The sequence below is a fragment of the Bufo gargarizans genome, chromosome 1 (assembly GCF_014858855.1).
Source record: "Bufo gargarizans isolate SCDJY-AF-19 chromosome 1, ASM1485885v1, whole genome shotgun sequence".
In the NCBI taxonomy this organism is placed as follows: Eukaryota; Metazoa; Chordata; class Amphibia; order Anura; family Bufonidae; genus Bufo; species Bufo gargarizans.
Window position 1 is genome coordinate 213,335,133 of NC_058080.1, and position 17,014 is coordinate 213,352,146.

Below are 17,014 nucleotides of genomic sequence, written 5' to 3' on the forward strand. Positions count from 1 at the left end.
GGATCCAACAGCTAAGGAACAAAAGGGAGACCCCTGTAGAAGACCTGGCACTTTCCCTGGCTGCTTAGCCTATGCATAGATCCGAATGGTGGAGGTATGCATATCCACGTACCTTGACTATATAACCCCTGAGCACCCTACAATAGTGAGGGGACACGACCACCGGCTCCCTACACCAGACACGGAGGGAGTCAGGGTCACCTGGGATCCAGCAAACAGAAAATAACAGATAACAGTTAACACTTAACTTTGTAGAGGAGAGGAGAACCAGATGGGCATGCACACATACTCCAGGAAGAAATATAAGCCGCCCAGAAAAGCCTTCTGGGGAAGAATTTAAAGGGAAGCAATTAGTCCAACACATGACAGCTGAGAGAGGCTAAGGAGAGGAGGAGCTGAATACCACAACACAGAAACTCAAAGAGGAGGTTCTGAAAGGCCTCTGTCAGAGCTTCTCAGCTGTCTGGTTGTGACAATACCACAGTGCAACACAAAATACTGCTTCAGAAGAACTAAATACCACAGTGCAACACAAAACACTGCCTCAGAAGAACCAAATACCACAGTGCAACACAAAATACTGCTTCAGAAGAACCAAATACCACAGTGCAACACAAAATGCTGCCTCAGAAGAACTAAATACCACAGTGCAACACAAAACACTGCCTCAGAAGAACCAAATACCACAGTGCAACACAAAACACTGCCTCAGAAGAACCAAATACCACAGTGCAACACAAAATACTGCCTCAGAAGAACCAAATACCACAGTGCAGCACAAAATACTGCCTCAGAAGAACCAAATACCACAGTGCAACACAAAATACTGCCTCAGAAGAACTAAATACCACAGTGCAACACAAAATACTGCCTCAGAAGAACCAAATACCACAGTGCAACACAAAATACTGCCTCAGAAGAACCAAATACCACAGTGCAGCACAAAATACTGCCTCAGAAGAACCAAATACCACAGTGCAACACAAAATACTGCCTCAGAAGAACTAAATACCACAGTGCAACACAAAACACTGCCTCAGAAGAACCAAATACCACAGTGCAACACAAAACACTGCCTCAGATGAACCAAATACCACAGTGCAACACAAAATACTGCCTCAGAAGAACCAAATACCACAGTGCAGCACAAAATACTGCCTCAGAAGAACCAAATACCACAGTGCAACACAAAATACTGCCTCAGAAGAACTAAATACCACAGTGCAACACAAAACACTGCCTCAGAAGAACCAAATACCACAGTGCAACACAAAACACTGCCTCAGAAGAACCAAATACCACAGTGCAACACAAAATACTGCCTCAGAAGAACCAAATACCACAGTGCAGAACAAAATACTGCCTCAGAAGAACCAAATACCACAGTGCAGAACAAAATACTGCCTCAGAAGAACCAAATACCACAGTGCAACACAAAATACTGCCTCAGAAGAACCAAATACCACAGTGCAACACAAAACACTGCCTCAGAAGAACCAAATACCACAGTGCAACACAAAATACTGCCTCAGAAGAACCAAATACCACAGTGCAACACAAAACACTGCCTCAGAAGAACCAAATACTACAGTGCAACACAAAATACTGCCTCAGAAGAAACAGATACCACAGTGCAACACAAAATACTGCCTCAGAAGAACCAAATACCACAGTGCAACACAAAATACTGCCTCAGATGCCCTTCTGAGATGGCCAGTGCTGCCTTGTTCTGTCATCTTCCTCCTCCAGTTGTTTCTAATTAAGAACTCGAGCAGGGGGCTTAGGATGAGAGATGAGAGCCACAGCAACAAGCCTGCCCTACCATCAGCATGCTGCCTGGAGTTCCCCTAGTAATGACCCCAATAATTTTCTCCCTAAAAATCCAGAGAAAAAAATACCTACTACACGGTGCCGTCTGTGGTGCAGGCCATATGCATATTCTAGCCTGGAGCCTTAGACTCCTGCATCCGAGCTCCATTTTTGTAGACTGCTTTATATAAGAACCTGTGGCCTAAAAGAGTGAACAGAGGGGCAGAGAGCTATGGACTCCCGTGACCTGCTGCAGTATTAAATTTTATCACCCATCCCAAGGACGGTGATAAAATTTAATTCAGGAGGGCTTCTGTGGCCGCCGGCCAGGTACAAATGTACCACAGGCTCCCAGGATTAATTAAAGGGGTTATGCAACCTGTACATATTGATGACTGATCCTCAGGAGAGGTCATTAATAACTGATTGGTGGGTATCTTACTCTCAGCACCACTGCTGATCAGCTGTTTGAAGAGAAGGCGGAGCTCGTGCGAGCGCTACTTCCACTTTAAGATTACACTATGCATTGTGTCAGAAGTCTTCTGGGCCACACAGTGTAATTTCAAGTGCTTGTTCTGTTCACTGCATTTGCAATATAATATACCTTTGTACTTTATTTGGTTTGTAGAGTGCTGTTGCACTATGTGCTGTTCTATACAAGTGCTTGTTCTGTTCACTTGAATGGGACGAGCACTTGTAATTACACTGTGCTGACGCTGCAAGCGACATGACATGCCTCCTCTTTAAACAGCTGATTGGCAGGGGTGACGGGAGTCAGACCTCCATCGATCAGCTATTGATGACCTATTCTGAGTAAATGTCATTAATATGCATTAACTGCACAACCTCTTTAACACTTTAAGTACATGGCCAGCGGCAGTGACGACTGCTCAGAATGCCACCTGGACATCGTTCCACAGATAATTTTTCCTGTAGAATCTATGGCTAGTCCATCCCTGTTCATACCCCAGAACTGTAGCTAAAGACTTATTGGTCCTGGTGCAGAAGTTCAGTTTTCCCCAATCTCCACTGCAGTCAACCTCTTCCTGACATCTGCTGTACATGTACAGTGGATGTTAAGTCTTTAAAGATGGCACTAGCCGGTGGGTTCCTATAGTGTCGGATACAACTCCAATGATGAACATTTAATCCCCCAGATGTTGTGGTCAATTATGGCCATTGTACCATGGTACCTGATTGGTCATTTACAGGGAGGCAGATCACGTAAGCTGTTTTCTGGTTTCTATGGCAGCCTTAGGCCTCCTAGACCTGCCATAGTAAAGTTCCCATTAAGCTATGTCTCAGGCAGGGCTTATAAGAAACATAGCGGTTTTACCATATATACCATATATTACAATATTATACACTATACTATAGTATACTATACCGTACTATATACTATATATATTGTATAAGTAATCCAGGATGTGCAATTCCTGGGCAGAGGGAGTACTACATTTAAATGAAAAATAAAGTTAAAAAATGTTCAAAATATAAAAAAAATCAAAAAGCAATACTTCAAATCACCCAAATTACCCCCTTTCCTCATTTTACTAATTAATATACTTTAAACAAACCCTCTCAAAATGATTTATGATTGATCAAAAGGTCTTACATACCCCAAAAATGTTATCAATAAAAGACTGCAGCTCGCATTGCAAAAATGGAGCCCTCACCCAGTCTCATAGGCAGAAATATAAAAAAAATATTGGTGTCAGCAAAATAAAGGTAATGTGTTATTATTACTGCACAGTAAATGCCATAAAAATGAAACCCATTTTTTCCAGATTCTATTACAATGTATGTAATATTAAAAGGTGTCAATAGAATGTACAGCATGTCCTAAAAAATTAAAAAGTCCTTATATGGGTAGATGAATTGAAAAATAAAAAAGTTATGGCTTTTGAAAGGCAGGGATTAAAAGATGAAAATGCAAAAAACTGAAAATGGCTGCAGGTGGAAAAGGTTAAAACTCCCATTCTAGTGACTGATGAGGGCCCCAGCAGTGGGTGCTCCAGCAATCAGACTGTATCAGCTATCCTGCCATTTGTGGCAATACTCCTTTAACTCTAGTGCCCTTTTACAGGGATTATATTAATGTCTTCACAGTCATGGCAGGTTTTCAGTATCAGACAGGTACATTTTCTTGAACGTACCATTATGAGGCAGTGATGGTTTATAGGCAACTGTCCATCAATCATCAAACAGCAAACTTTTCAGTCCAAATTGCATCCTCTTTCTTTAGCTGACTGAATAAATTTGGAGGAGTGGAATTCACTCAAGCTCCACAAACAGAGTATAAGTAGTAAATTACCATGAGACGAGTGGAAACAGCTTATAGCAGAGGGGACTAAGAAGAAGGACAACGTGGAATGGAAAGAGGGAGTGGGAGAGCATCAGTGCTTGTCAGGATGGAGCAGATGCCTTCAGCCTTGCACCTCTTCCTCCATCTGTAGCAAGGACATACTTGTCAGCTGGCGGGTGGGCCGCCTAGCCAAATTATTTAAAGAAGAAATGTCAGCTCCTTCACATGTCTTCTTTCGTAAACATTTGTATTCTTCATGAAATAGTATGCCGGGAGAATATTTTCTTCTTGTTGTGCAGTTCTCTGTTATTCCGCTAAGATAGTTTTAAATACATTAACAACTAGGTGTTATCAAATGAAAGGGTGTGTACCACATACTCTGACACTGTCCAATCAGTGGCGACAGCGCCAGATTGTGTGGGGGCACATAATAACACCATTCTGTCCCCCAATAAGAAGGTTAATCACCTGACTTGTACTGTACAATTTATTGGAAGAATTTTACAATTCAGAAGGCATCCTACTGCTAAAGACAGCAGTTTTAGCAGTAGGAGAGGAGCTGAAAAATATTTCCACCTTGTCACACAGAGACTGTGTGCTTGCTTGTATAATTATGTCATAGTCGTTACAATATTTGACAGACAGCATGCAGCTAGGGTACACTGCTTTAACCCGTCTGCCAGTGGCTGCCAGTTGTGATCAGCAAAGTTTTGTAAAATTCGATTCGGCTGCTCCCCAAATTTAACAAAAATAAATCGCTTTGTGACGAATTAATTTGTCACAAACTGCATTTCTCTGTAGGTAGTGGGTGCAATGACAGTGAGCAGCGATTGCACCAATCCCCATCATTGTAACCTTCAAATGCCTTATTCAGGCACGCAAGTTTAATATTAAAGCAGGGATCAGCAACCTTCGGCTTTCCAGCTGCTGTGAAACTACAACTCCCAGCATTCACACTTCTTTAATCTCCTTATAAAAGTGAAAGGAGGATTCTGTGAAAGGAGGATTCTTAGGCTGGTTTCACACGGGCGTTGCGGAAAAATGTGCGGGTGCGTTGCGGAAACACCCGCGATTTTTCCGCGCGAGTGCAAAACATTGTAATGCGTTTTGCACTCGCGTGAGAAAAATCGCGCATGTTTGGTACCCAAACCCGAACTTCTTCACAGAAGTTCGGGCTTGGGATTGAGGTTCTGAAGATTGTATTATTTTCCCTTATAACATGGTTATAAGGGAAAATAATAGCATTCTGAATACAGAATGCTTAGTATAATAGCGCTGGAAGGGTTAAAAAAAATAAAAAAGTTAACTCACCTTATCCCCATGATCGTGTAGATCCCGGTCTGTTCTTTAGCTGTCTGCTGAATGACCTTTGGTGATGTCAGATCACATACTCCAATCACATGGTCCATCACCATGGTGATGGAGCATGTGATCTGACATCACCACAGGTCCTTTAGCCACAGCTAAAGAACAGACCGACCGGGAACTAGGCGATCATGGGGATAAGGTGAGTTAACTTTTTTATTTTTTTTTAACCCTCCCAGCACTATTATACTAAGCATTCTGTAGTCAGAATGCTATTATTTTCCCTTATAACCATGTTATAAGGGAAAATAATACAGTGAATAGACTGTCACCTAGAACCCATGCGTGGAAATCGCACCGCATCCGCACTTGCTTGCGGATGCTTGCGATTTTCACGCAACCCCATTCATTTCTATGGGGCCTGCGTTACGTGAAAAACGCTGAATATAGAACATGCTGCGATTTTCACGCAACGCATAAGTGATGCGTGAAAATCACCGCTCATGTGAACAGCCCCATAGAAATGAATGGGTCAGGATTCAGTGCGGGTGCAATGCGTTCAACTCACGCATCGCACCCGCGCGGAAATCTCGCCCGTGTGAAAGGGGCCTTAGAGTTGTAGTTTCAGTTCAGCTAGCGTGCCAGAGGTTGCTGATGCCTGTATTAAAGTATATAATAAAAAAATAAATAAATCATACTTACTTAAATCTTGCGCGGCCTGTGATGATGTTATCACGTTGGCCGCTGTGGTGGCACATAGGATTATGCATGGGATCTTCAATTAAGATGGTGGCAGTCGGCTCTTCGTGTTCAAACGGATGAGGTATGTTTTTTGTTTTTTTTAACCCATTTCAGGGAAAATTGATTCGTTACCATGAAGCACACGGAAAACTGGCTTTTTGAATCGAATTTCCCCTGAAATTCAGATCGAAGTCCACTTTGTAGACTTCAATTCATTTAACACTAACTGCCAGTATGCAGTGGTCACTAATGGGCCTTAGGCTAGGCCATCTTTTTTGGCCCTGCATCTATCTCTCAGGCAGCAGAGAGTGGGGTCACAGCTTTTAAATGAGAGCCAGGCAACTGCTCTAATGGCCCAGATTGGCAGAAGCACTATCTGGGCCATTTAACCTCTTAGATACCGCAGTTAAGAATGTGAATGTGATCGCGGGGTGCTGATACATTTGCATGGCAGCCTGGTGCCTAATGAAGGCCCCTGGCCTACCTGCTGTATATTTATATCAGGCTGCACATAAGCAGTACAGTGCATTATAGAAGCAATCAAAACATCGCCTTTCAGAGTCCACTTTTGGCACTAGTAAAAGGTTAAAAAGAGTAAAATAAAGTTGTATTAAATAAAAAACTAAATAAAAATACACCTTTTTCATAAAAATAAAATAAAAAATTCAATGGAGAGAAAAGCAGAAATAAAATCCCCAACACATATTTGGTATTGCTGTATCCGACCTGCACTACACAATTACCATGCCATTTATCCTGTACAATGAAAGCCATAAAAACAAATTAAAAAGTCATTCTGCAAAAATCAAGCCCTCGCATAGCTCTATAGAATGAAAAATAAAAAAGTTATGGGTCTTTATATATTTTTTTTTAAATTAATTTATTGTTTTTTTTGTGCAAAAGTAGTGATATGTAAAAACAACTATATGCATTTGGTATCGCTGTAATCATATTCACCCAGAGAGTAAAATAATCAGGTTATTTATGCTGAAAAAATTAATGCTGCAAAATTTATAATGTAAAAACTCTCTGGCAGTATTGCTGTTTTTTCCCATCCCCCATAAACGAGTTTATAAAAGTCAATAAATAAGTACTGTATGTGTACACCAAGATGGTGCCATCAAACTTAGCTGTTTGCTGTATTGGAATTTGCCGATGAAGTAATGAAAAAAAAAATGCTTGGTCTCTAAGGCCTAAAACAGGCTGGTCATTAAGCGGTTAAGGGTGATTATAGACCAGATGTCTGGTAAAGATTGATGAATTCTGGTCACACAAGTTGCCTTCTGTCATTGTCTCTCAATGGCACTGTCCACTTCTCTACTTTTCCCTTCTTATTCATCTTGTGCCAACCTTTTTGCTTAACCCTAAGTTCACACCTGAGCGTTTTACAGCGCGTACGATCGCGCTGTAAAACGCCCGACGCTCAAACAAGTTCTTGAGCTTTTTTTTGGGCGTACATAGACTTCAGCGGGAACGCGCGACAATGTGTGTTCGCTTGTCTCTGTATGCGCGATTGTAAACGCTGGTACAATCGCGCATACAGAGCGCTCGTTTCAGAACGCTCAGGTCTGAACCCAGGGTTATGGCCTTTTTGAGATCAGTATGTAGAGACAAGCATCAACGTCAATGCAACTCTAATTCTTTTTCTCCCTAGAATTTAAATCTATATTTACAATATCTTCCACTAGGATCGATAAACAGCAATGGTAAGGTTGGCAAATGCACAGGTGTCCTTTAAAATGTAATTTATAAATTGAATGCATTTCTGCCATTGGCTCTGAAAAAGGTAATTGCTTGGAAAGTTCTACTAGAGGATAAAAAAGCATAAGACCCAAATGTGTTCATTAATTGGTGTGTTGTAATTAAAGGGGTTGTCCAGGTTCGGAGTTGAACCCGGGCATACCTTTATTTTCACCCCCGCAGCCCCCCTGACTTGAGCATTGGAGCAGTTCATTTAGCGCAGGGCAAAGGCATTTTTGGTAGCTCCAGTGACAGACCGGGGCTCTCCATGGGGCTGCCAGGAAGCCCGGTGATGTCACCGGCACTGATGGGTGGGATTTTGCGCTGCCCTAGCCAGTAAAACGGCTAGGGCAGCGCTAAAGCCTGCCCATCAGAGCCGGTGACGTCACCGAACACACTGCCCGTCGTAAGTTTCCGCCCGACAGTGTGTTATGATAAACAAAAGAACGATTTAGCGCAGGGCAAGGGACCGCTTCGAAGCATGAGATGCTCTGATGCTAGCCTCAAGGGGGCTGCCTGGGTGAAAATAAGGGTATGTCCGGGTTCAGCTCTGAACCCGGACAACCCCTTTAACCACCTCCGGACCGCCTAACGCAGATCTGCGGTCCGGAGGTGGCAGCGCTGTGCAGAGTCACGCATATATGCGTCATCTCGCGAGACGCGAGATGACGCGCTTTGCCGGCCCCCGCATGCGCATTTCGGGCCGGCATTTCGTCAAGGGGGGTCGCGTCATCAGCTTGCCAGCCAATGATCACGGCTGGCAAGCTGATGATTTTTAAAAAATCCAATCAGAAGCCACATAGCAGATCATATTAGTAAATATGATCTGTTATATGGCTGCCCTGCTCCTCTGCTGGTCCTTTTCGTCGGTTGGATCCAGCAGAGGAGCAGGCTTCACAGTGAGTAGCACCAACACCACACTTTAGCCCCAGATCACCCCCTGCACCCCAATAACCCTTTGATCACCCCTTTGATCGCCCCTGTCAATCACTAGTGAAAGGAAAAAAGTGATCAGTGCAAACTGTCACTTTTTTTTTTCACTGGTATTGACGGTTAGGTTTTAGGTTAGTTTAGGCCCCTTGGTTAGGTAGTTTAGGGATCAGTTAGCGCCCAGCCCACCGCACCGCAGTCACTGATTCGTTGATTAGCTTATCGCTAATCAGCATTTGTACTTTTATAGTATCTGGAAGTGATCAATAATAGTATTAGTGTCACTTTAGTTCGCCCTCCACCCAAAACGCAGTGTTTGCCCGATCAGGCCTGATCGCCCCCACCCGCCCCACCGCAGTGACCAAAAATTATTATTTTTTGATCACTGCACATTCACTTTACACGCGCTGCGGCGATAAAAAAATCAGTTTTGATATTTTTTATCAACCGCAGCGGCCTCCGGTACTTCGCTAGCCTCCCATTTGTAAGACAGGCTTGCTTTTTTTTCTTGGGTAGTCTCAGGGAATACCCCTAAATTCAGTTGCCCAAATGTCAAACAGGGGGTATTCTTCTGAAGAGGCCTACAGGCTTCTGACCCAGTCGGATGAGGAATGGGAACCCTCATCTGATGAATCTAGCGGGTCAGAATACGAACCTGTAGAAAGCAGTGGCTCTCTGACCCAAAGTTCGGACGAGGAGGTTGAGGTCCCTGATAGCACCAGGCGTACCCGGCCCCATGTCGCTAGACCGCAGGTTGCGCAGGATCCGCTTCAAGAGCAGCAGAGTGGGGCTGGCGCTGTCGGATTACGTGGTGAGGCATACACCAGCAGCGCAGCCCTCCCTGGACCTAGTACCAGCACTGCCGTAGAACATGGTGAAGTGGCGAGCACCAGAAGGGCAGTTGAAGCTGGTACGGTGGCACGAGCAGTAGTGACCCCGTCGCAGCCACCGCAAAGACGGGCCCGTAGAGCCCCTAGAATCACTGAGGTGCTGGCAAACCCTGATTGGCAGTCCCCAACTTCAGCTGCACCTGTAGTTCCCCCTTTCACCGCCCAGTCTGGAGTTCGGGTTGAGACAGCTCAGATCGGTTCAGCCCTAGGATTTTTTGAGCTGTTCTTGACTGCGGAGCTCTTAGACTTAGTTGTGGCCAAAACAAACAGGTATGCCACACAATTTATAACCGCCAACCCGGGAAGCTATTATGCCCAGCCTTTCCGGTGGAAACCAGTCCAAGTTTCCGAAATTAAAACTTTTCTGGGCCTTCTCCTCAACATGGGTCTAACTAAAAAGCATGAATTGAGGTCATATTGGTCCACGAACCCAATTCATCACATGCCCGTGTTCTCTGCTGCTATGTCCAGGGCACGTTTTGAGGCCATCCTGCGTTTCCTGCACTTTAGCGACAACACCGCCTCCCGTCCCAGAGGCCACCCAGCTTTTGACCGGCTCCACAAAATTCGGCCCCTCATAGACCATTTCAACCAGAAATTTGCAGATTTGTATACCCCAGAGCAAAACATCTGCGTAGACGAGTCCCTAATACATTTTACCAGGCGCCTTGGCTTCAAACAATACATCCCAAGCAAGCGCGCCCGGTATAGGGTCAAATTGTATAAGCTCTGTGAAAGGGCCACAGGCTATACCCACAAATTTCGGATCTATGAGGGAAAAGATCAGACCCTGGAGCCGGTCGGTTGCCCTGACTACCTGGGGAGCAGTGGGAAGACAGTCTGGGACTTGGTGTCACCCTTATTCGGCAAGGGGTACCATCTTTATGTGGACAATTTCTACACAAGTGTGGCCCTCTTTAGGCATTTGTTTCTATAACAGATTGGCGCCTGTGGCACCGCGTGAACTAGTCGCGCGGGCTTCCCCCAACGGCTCGTTACCACCCGTCTTGCAAGGGGGCAGAGGGCTGCATTATGTAACGAAGAACTGCTCGCGGTGAAATGGAGAGACAAGCATGAGGTTTACATGCTCTCCTCCATTCACGCAGACACGACAATACAAATTGAGCGAGCAACCCGTGTCATTGAAAAGCCCCTCTCAGTCCATGACTATAACCTTCACATGGGAGGGGTGGACTTCAATGACCAGATATTGTCTCCGTATTTAGTTTCCCGCAGAACCAGACACTGGTATAAGAAGGTGTCTGTATACCTAATTCAATTGGCTCTGTATAATAGTTTTGTTCTCTACAATAAAGCTGGGAGAACTGGATCCTTCCTCAAATTTCAGGAAGAGATCATCGAGAACCTCCTGTACCCAGGAGGTTCCGTGGCCCCATCCACACGTGTAGTTAGCCGTCTACACGAGCGACATTTCCCCAATGTCGTTCCTGGTACCTCAACCCAACCACACACAGGTACACCTAGCATAGGGATCACATCTCACCAGGACAGGCACACAGGGCTGTTAGGGCCCATTCACATACAGCTGCTGAAAACGTCTCCTTTCACCTGGGACAAAGTGCATAACGCACTTCGCCACATCTTTGGGCGATTTGCGCTTTGCACATTGACCCATGGGGAAGGAGAGGTTTGTTCTATAAAGGTTAAAAACACCAGTAAGCAAAAAAAAGTTTATATGTTCTGTTCCAAAGTTAATAAAATTATTGCGTTGCGGCCTGTTTTTTTTTTTTTTTTTTTTTTTTTTTACCTTCCAGGTGGACCAACCGATCGACTAGCTGCAGCACTGATGTGCATTCTGACAGAAGCATTGCGCTGCTGTCAGATGACACGCAAGTCGGTGTATGCGGCGCTTCAAGATGAGATTTCTACTCTGCAGTAAAAGATACGTTTGCCAAGGCATACGAGCTGAGGAGGAGGGGGCGTTCCTATGCTTTGGCAAACACTTTGTATATAAAAAATAAATATATAAATCCCGGCAATGATTTATTCATCCACATCGATTGATGTGAATGGAGAAATCTGGTTTGCCAGGGCATACGAGCTAAGGGGGTATGGATGTTGGGCGGAGCTCCTATGTCCTGGCAGACGCCTTTCCCCTCCTTTTTTTTTTGGCAGAGATTTTTCCATCCACATTGATCGATGCGAATGAAGAAATCTGTGCCGTTCATTTTTTTCTTTAAGCCCAGAGGCTGAACGGAAAAAAAAAATCTCATTACCCGTATGCTCAATATAAGGAGAATAGCAGAAACTCCTAATGCTGGCCATACATGTAATGATTGCGGAGACCCTCAAATGCCAGGGCAGTACAAACACCCCACAACTGACCCCATTTTGGAAAGAAGACACCCCAAGGTATTCGCTGAGGGGCATATTGAGTCCATGAAAAATTAAAATTTTTGTCCCAAGTTAGCGGAAAGTGAGACTTTGTGATAAATTTTTTTTTAAAAAATCAATTTCCGCTAACTTATGCCCAAAAAAATTTCTATGAACTCGCCAGGCCCCTCATTGAATACCTTGGTGTGTCTTCTTTCCAAAGTGGGGTCACATGTTGGGTATTTATACTGCCCTGACTTTTTAGAGGCCCTAAAGCGTGAGAAGAAGTCTGGGATCCAAATGTCTAAAAATGCCCTCCTAAAAGGAATTTGGGCACCTTTGCGCATCTAGGCTGCAAAAAAGTGTCACACATGTGGTATCGCCGTACTCAGGAGAAGTTGGGGAATGTGTTTTGGGGTGTCATTTTACATATACCCATGCTGGGTGAGATAAATATCTTGGTCAAATGCCAACTTTGTAAAAAAAAAAATGGAAAAGTTGTCTTTTGCCAAGATATTTCTCTCACCCAGCATGGGTATATGTAAAATGACACCCCAAAACACTTTCCCCAACTTCTCCTGAGTACGGCGATACCAGATGTGTGACACTTTATTGCAGCCTAGGTGGGCAAAGGGGCACACATTCCAAAGAGCACCTTTCGGATTTTGCAGGCCATTTTTTACACATTTTGATTGCAAAGTACTTCTCACACATATGGGCCCCTAAATTGCCAGGGCAGTATAACTATGCCACAAGTGACCCCATTTTGGAAAGAAGACACCCCAAGGTATTCCGTGAGGGGCATGGCGAGTTCCTAGAATTTTTTATTTTTTGTCGCAATTTAGTTGAATATGACACTTTGTAAGAAAAAAATAAAAATAAAAAATCATCATTTTCCGCTAACTTGTGACAAAAAATAAAAAATTCTAGGAACTCGCCATGCCCCTCACGGAATACCTTGGGGTGTCTTCTTTCCAAAATGGGGTCACTTGTGGCGTAGTTATACTGCCCTGGCAATTTAGGGGCCCAAATGTGTGAGAAGTACTTTGCCATTAAAAATGTGTAAAAAATGGCCTGCGAAATCCGAAAGGTGCACTTTGGAATATGTGCCCCTTTGCCCACCTTGGCTGCAAAAAAGTGTCACACATCTGGTATCGCCGTACTCAGGAGGAGTTGGGGAATGTGTTTTGGGGTGTCATTTTACATATACCCATGCTGGGTGAGATAAATATCTTGGTCAAATGCCAACTTTGTATAAAAAAATTGGAAAAGTTGTCTTTTGCCAAGATATTTCTTGCCAAGAATTGCCAAAACATTTCTTTGCCAAGAATATGAGACTTTGTAAGAAAAAAAATAAATAAAAATCATCATTTTCCGCTAACTTGTGACAAAAAATAAAAAGTTCTATGAACTCACTATGCCCATCAGCGAATACCTTAGGGTGTCTACTTTCCGAAATGGGGTTATATGAATGTCATAGAAGTATTATCCTGCACTCTGAGCCAAATGGACCCTTCTCCTCCATCTAATACATGTCATTCATTGAGTTGAATGGCAATGGAAGGCCAGTTTCACTCAAGAGTAATATGAGCACTCACATGTGAACTAATATACAGCATCATAAGGACCTATGGTTAGCATCTTAGCTGAAATCATTTCTAACGTGTATTCCTTCTACTGTAAGTAAAGCAATGAATATATTGGAATTACCACTCCATTATATACAGTATCTGTAATCCCTGATAATGAACACTATTAATATTTCAGAGGTCCTGCAAAGGCCAGGAACATGGCTTATTTTGGAGAAGGTAAAGGGCCGATTCATGTGGATAATGTTAAATGTACCGGAAATGAAAGATCCTTGGCAGACTGTATCAAGGAAGATATTGGAAAGCACAACTGTCGTCATAGTGAAGATGCCGGAGTGATCTGTGATTATTTAAGCAAGAAAACCACAGCTGTAGGACTTAAAGGTGGGTTCTTCTTAATGTTAGACCTTTCTTGGGACCTGGTATGGGATGTATGAAACGAGACCTACTCCACTCAAAGATCTGATCCTTAAAGGGGTAGTCTCACTTCAGCAAATTGCATTTATCATGTAGACAAAGTTAATACAAGGCTCTTACTAATGTATTGTGATTGTCCATATTGCTTCTGGTGCTGGCTGGATGCATTTTTCCTTCACATTATACACTGCTCGTTTACATGGTTACAACCACTCTACAATCTATCAGTGGTGGTCGTGCTTGCACCCTATGGAAAAAAGCGCCGGCCTCTCTGGTGGACGTGACCGCAGGGGTGCGTTTAGGCAGGTGCTTTTTCCTATAATGTGCAAGTTCTGCCGCAGCTGCTGGTTTGCAGGGGGGTCATAACCATGGAAACAGGCAATGTATAATGTGATGAAAAAATAAATCCTGCCACAAAGGAAGCAATATGGACATTCACAATACTTTAGTATCTTGTATTAACTTTGTGTACATGATAAATGGTATTTGCTGAAGTGAGACAACCCCATTAAGGATAAAAGTACAGTACTCAATCCTATATGAATAAAGTAATACCTAAAAACAAGTACAAAAAGTAAAAAAAAAGTTCAAACACAATCTAAATCTTGTGTTATTACGTACAACCATACAAAATGAATATACATATTCCAGAAACAATAGGAAAATAGCATGGTCCATTTGATTTTTGTGGCATGCAAGAAGATAGGAGAAAAGCTCATTAACATCAGAGCAAAGTATTATAAATGTACCTTCTATTTTTGATGAGAGCAAAAGCGCCTTCCTACATCTGTCAACCAAATGGAAATGTTTTTTTATTAAAAATGGCCCTGTCTTTTCTCTCTGTGCCCATAAGAAGTCCACAGGCAAATGAGTTCACTGTGTCTAGAGGAAGGTCAGAAAATTCATTTACTTGACATTCTCCTTAGTCACAGCCACAGCTGTTCTGCTGAAGCCTGTGGAGTGAAGAAACAAGAAGATATATTATTAACAGCCTCAATCAGAGACAAGTAGGCAACTGCCAAGTTACAGTACCAATTAAGACTTGGGGGATGCTATGGGTGCCGTTGCTAAGCAATGATCCTATTTTCTTAGGAGAAATGAAGTTTTGCAGATCATAGATTTCTGCAAACAATAGAACTCCGAGGACAGAAGAAGCCATTCAGTTCACAGCATAAATAATTATCAGACTTTACAATTTCACAGTTAGTCGTAACGTGTAGAAAGTTGGAGAAACCAATTTAATTGTCATGGGAAAGATTTCTATCACAATAAAGGCACACAATTTATCCAGAACTATGGACCTTATGTCCAATATGTATGACCCTAATGCTGATCAGTGTTCCCTTACATGGTCCTCTGTCATCCTTTACGTCCTAGTTAGCATGCTTTCTTTCTGGATTTTCAGTTGGCCAACCATGCTATTTGACAGTAGATGTATTAGATTGTCACTAATGTACCCTGGATGCCCAGTCTCTCTCTTTTTCGGATATTACCTCCTGGTGCATTAGGATAGTTAACTACCACTTAAAGATGAGTGAATTTATTGAAGTTAGTTTTGTGTCTGAATTTTATAAAAATAAGTTGATTTGTGTCAGAATAGACTCTGCATGAATCAAAGTTTCTCCAATTGCCCTGAATATTGGTATATAACACCCTCTAGTCTTCTAGTGCTCAGATTTAGGGATGAGCGAACTCGAACTGTATAGTTCGGGTTCGTACCGAATTTTGGGGTGTCCGTGACACGGACCCGAACCCGGACATTTTCGTAAAAGTCCGGGTTCGGGTTCGGTGTTCGTCGCTTTCTTCGCGCTTTTGTGACGCTTTCTTGGCGCTTTTTGAAAGGCTGCAAAGCAGCCAATCAACAAGCGTCATACTACTTGCCCCAAGAGGCCATCACAGCCATGCCTACTATTGGCATGGCTGTGATTGGCCAGAGCACCATGTGACCCAGCCTCTATTTAAGCTGGAGTCACATAGCGCCGCCCGTCACTCTGCTCTGATTAGTGTAGGGAGAGGTTGCGGCTGCGACAGTAGGGCGAGATTAGGCAGATTAACTCCTCCAAAGGACTTGATTAACTGATCGATCTGCAGCTGTGGATCATTGAGCTGCTGATCCTCAATTGCTCACTGTTTTTAGGCTGCCCAGACCGTTTGTCAGTCACATTTTTCTGGGGTGATCGGCGGCCATTTTGTGTCTTGTGGTGCGCCAGCACAAGCTGCGACCAAGTGCATTTAACCCTCAATGGTGTGGTTGTTTTTTGGCTAAAGCCTACATCAGGGTGAAGCTGTCACACCAAGTGCATTTAACCAGCAATAGTCTGTTTATTTTTTGGCCATATACTACATCAGGGGCAAGCTGCGCCCGTCACCAAGTGCATTTAACCCTCAGTAGTGTGGTTGGTCAAGCTATCACACCAAGTGCATTTAACCAGCAATAGTCTGTTCATTTTTTGGCCATATACTAAATCAGGGGCAAGCTGCGCCCGTCACCAAGTGCATTTAACCAGCAATAGTCTGTTCATTTTTTGGCCATATACTACATCAGGGGCAAGCTGCGCCCGTCACCAAGTGCATTTAACCCTCAGTAGTGTGGTTGGTCAAGCTGTGACACCAAGTGCATTTAACCAGCAATAGTCTGTTCATTTTTTGGCCATATACTACATCAGGGGCAAGCTGCGCCCATCACCAAGTGCATTTAACCAGCAATAGTGTGGTTATTTTTTGGCCATATCCCAGTCTAATTCTGTCACTAAATCCATACCGGTCACCCAGCGCCTAAATACTAGGCCTCAAATTTATATCCCGCTAAATCTCTCGTTACCGCTGTCCTGTTGTGGCTGGGAAAGTTATTTAGTGTCCGTCAAAGCACATTTTTTGTTCTGGGTTGAAATACAATTCCCAATTTAGCAATTTAAAAATTTAGTGGTTTCTGCTGTATCAGAGCTATTTGAAAT

General features: G+C 43.4%; 1 protein-coding gene across 2 annotated transcripts in view; it reads left to right on the forward strand.

Annotated features, from left to right (window-relative positions):
- PRSS12 (serine protease 12) overlaps positions 1-17,014 on the forward strand; it is a 172,704-nt gene that overhangs the window by 116,433 nt on the left and 39,257 nt on the right. For both annotated transcript variants that reach the window (XM_044301247.1, XM_044301239.1), the window contains one exon: positions 13,822-14,027. In XM_044301247.1, the coding sequence (XP_044157182.1) occupies positions 13,822-14,027 (206 nt within the window). The remainder of the gene's footprint in view (positions 1-13,821; positions 14,028-17,014) is intronic.